The sequence below is a fragment of the Auxenochlorella protothecoides genome (assembly GCF_000733215.1).
Source record: "Auxenochlorella protothecoides strain 0710 contig1263, whole genome shotgun sequence".
In the NCBI taxonomy this organism is placed as follows: Eukaryota; Viridiplantae; Chlorophyta; class Trebouxiophyceae; order Chlorellales; family Chlorellaceae; genus Auxenochlorella; species Auxenochlorella protothecoides.
This window is the reverse complement of record NW_011934463.1, coordinates 1-432: the sequence shown is the minus strand read 5'-3', so window position 1 is coordinate 432 and position 432 is coordinate 1. Positions and strand designations below refer to the sequence as shown.

The 432-nt window shown below is 60.6% G+C and overlaps 1 protein-coding gene across 1 annotated transcript; it reads left to right on the top strand.

Moving 5' to 3' along the window:
- Positions 1-37: 37 nt before the first annotated feature.
- Positions 38-268, top strand: F751_0177 (hypothetical protein; the record flags this gene model as incomplete). The annotated part of the gene is made up of 1 exon (XM_011403520.1): positions 38-268. One exon carries the CDS (start codon positions 38-40, stop codon positions 266-268), a length of 231 nt encoding a protein of 76 aa, XP_011401822.1.
- Between the last annotated feature and the right edge of the window lie 164 nt (positions 269-432).

Here is a 432-nt window from a genome sequence, read left to right as displayed (position 1 = left end):
CAGATGGGGCAGCAGCAGCAGCAGCAGCCCGTGCTGGATGCGCTGCGTCCGACCGTGGACGACGTCGTCGCAGTCGTCACCGAGTCGCGCACCGTCGGCGACCTGTTTGCCAACTTCCACGCCATCCGTATGGTGGAGGAGTTTGAGCGGCGAAAGCAGGCTGGCCGGGCGGATGCGGATGCGGCACTGCAACCACTTGACAAGACTTTTTTTTACAGGTGGGCCTCCTGTGTGTTGGGGGTGGGATGTGGGTGGGCTTATCTTGTAGGCAGACAGATGCCTGGTTTCCTTGCTTGATAGGGTCCCATGTCTGCATGTGGCGTGTGCTGGTTGGATCAGGAACGCTTGCAGCTGTCTGTAACACGTTGCCACAGATGGGGTGCAGCGGCATGCGCCGCAGAGCAGGTGCCGAATAACCAGCCACCCTTTCGA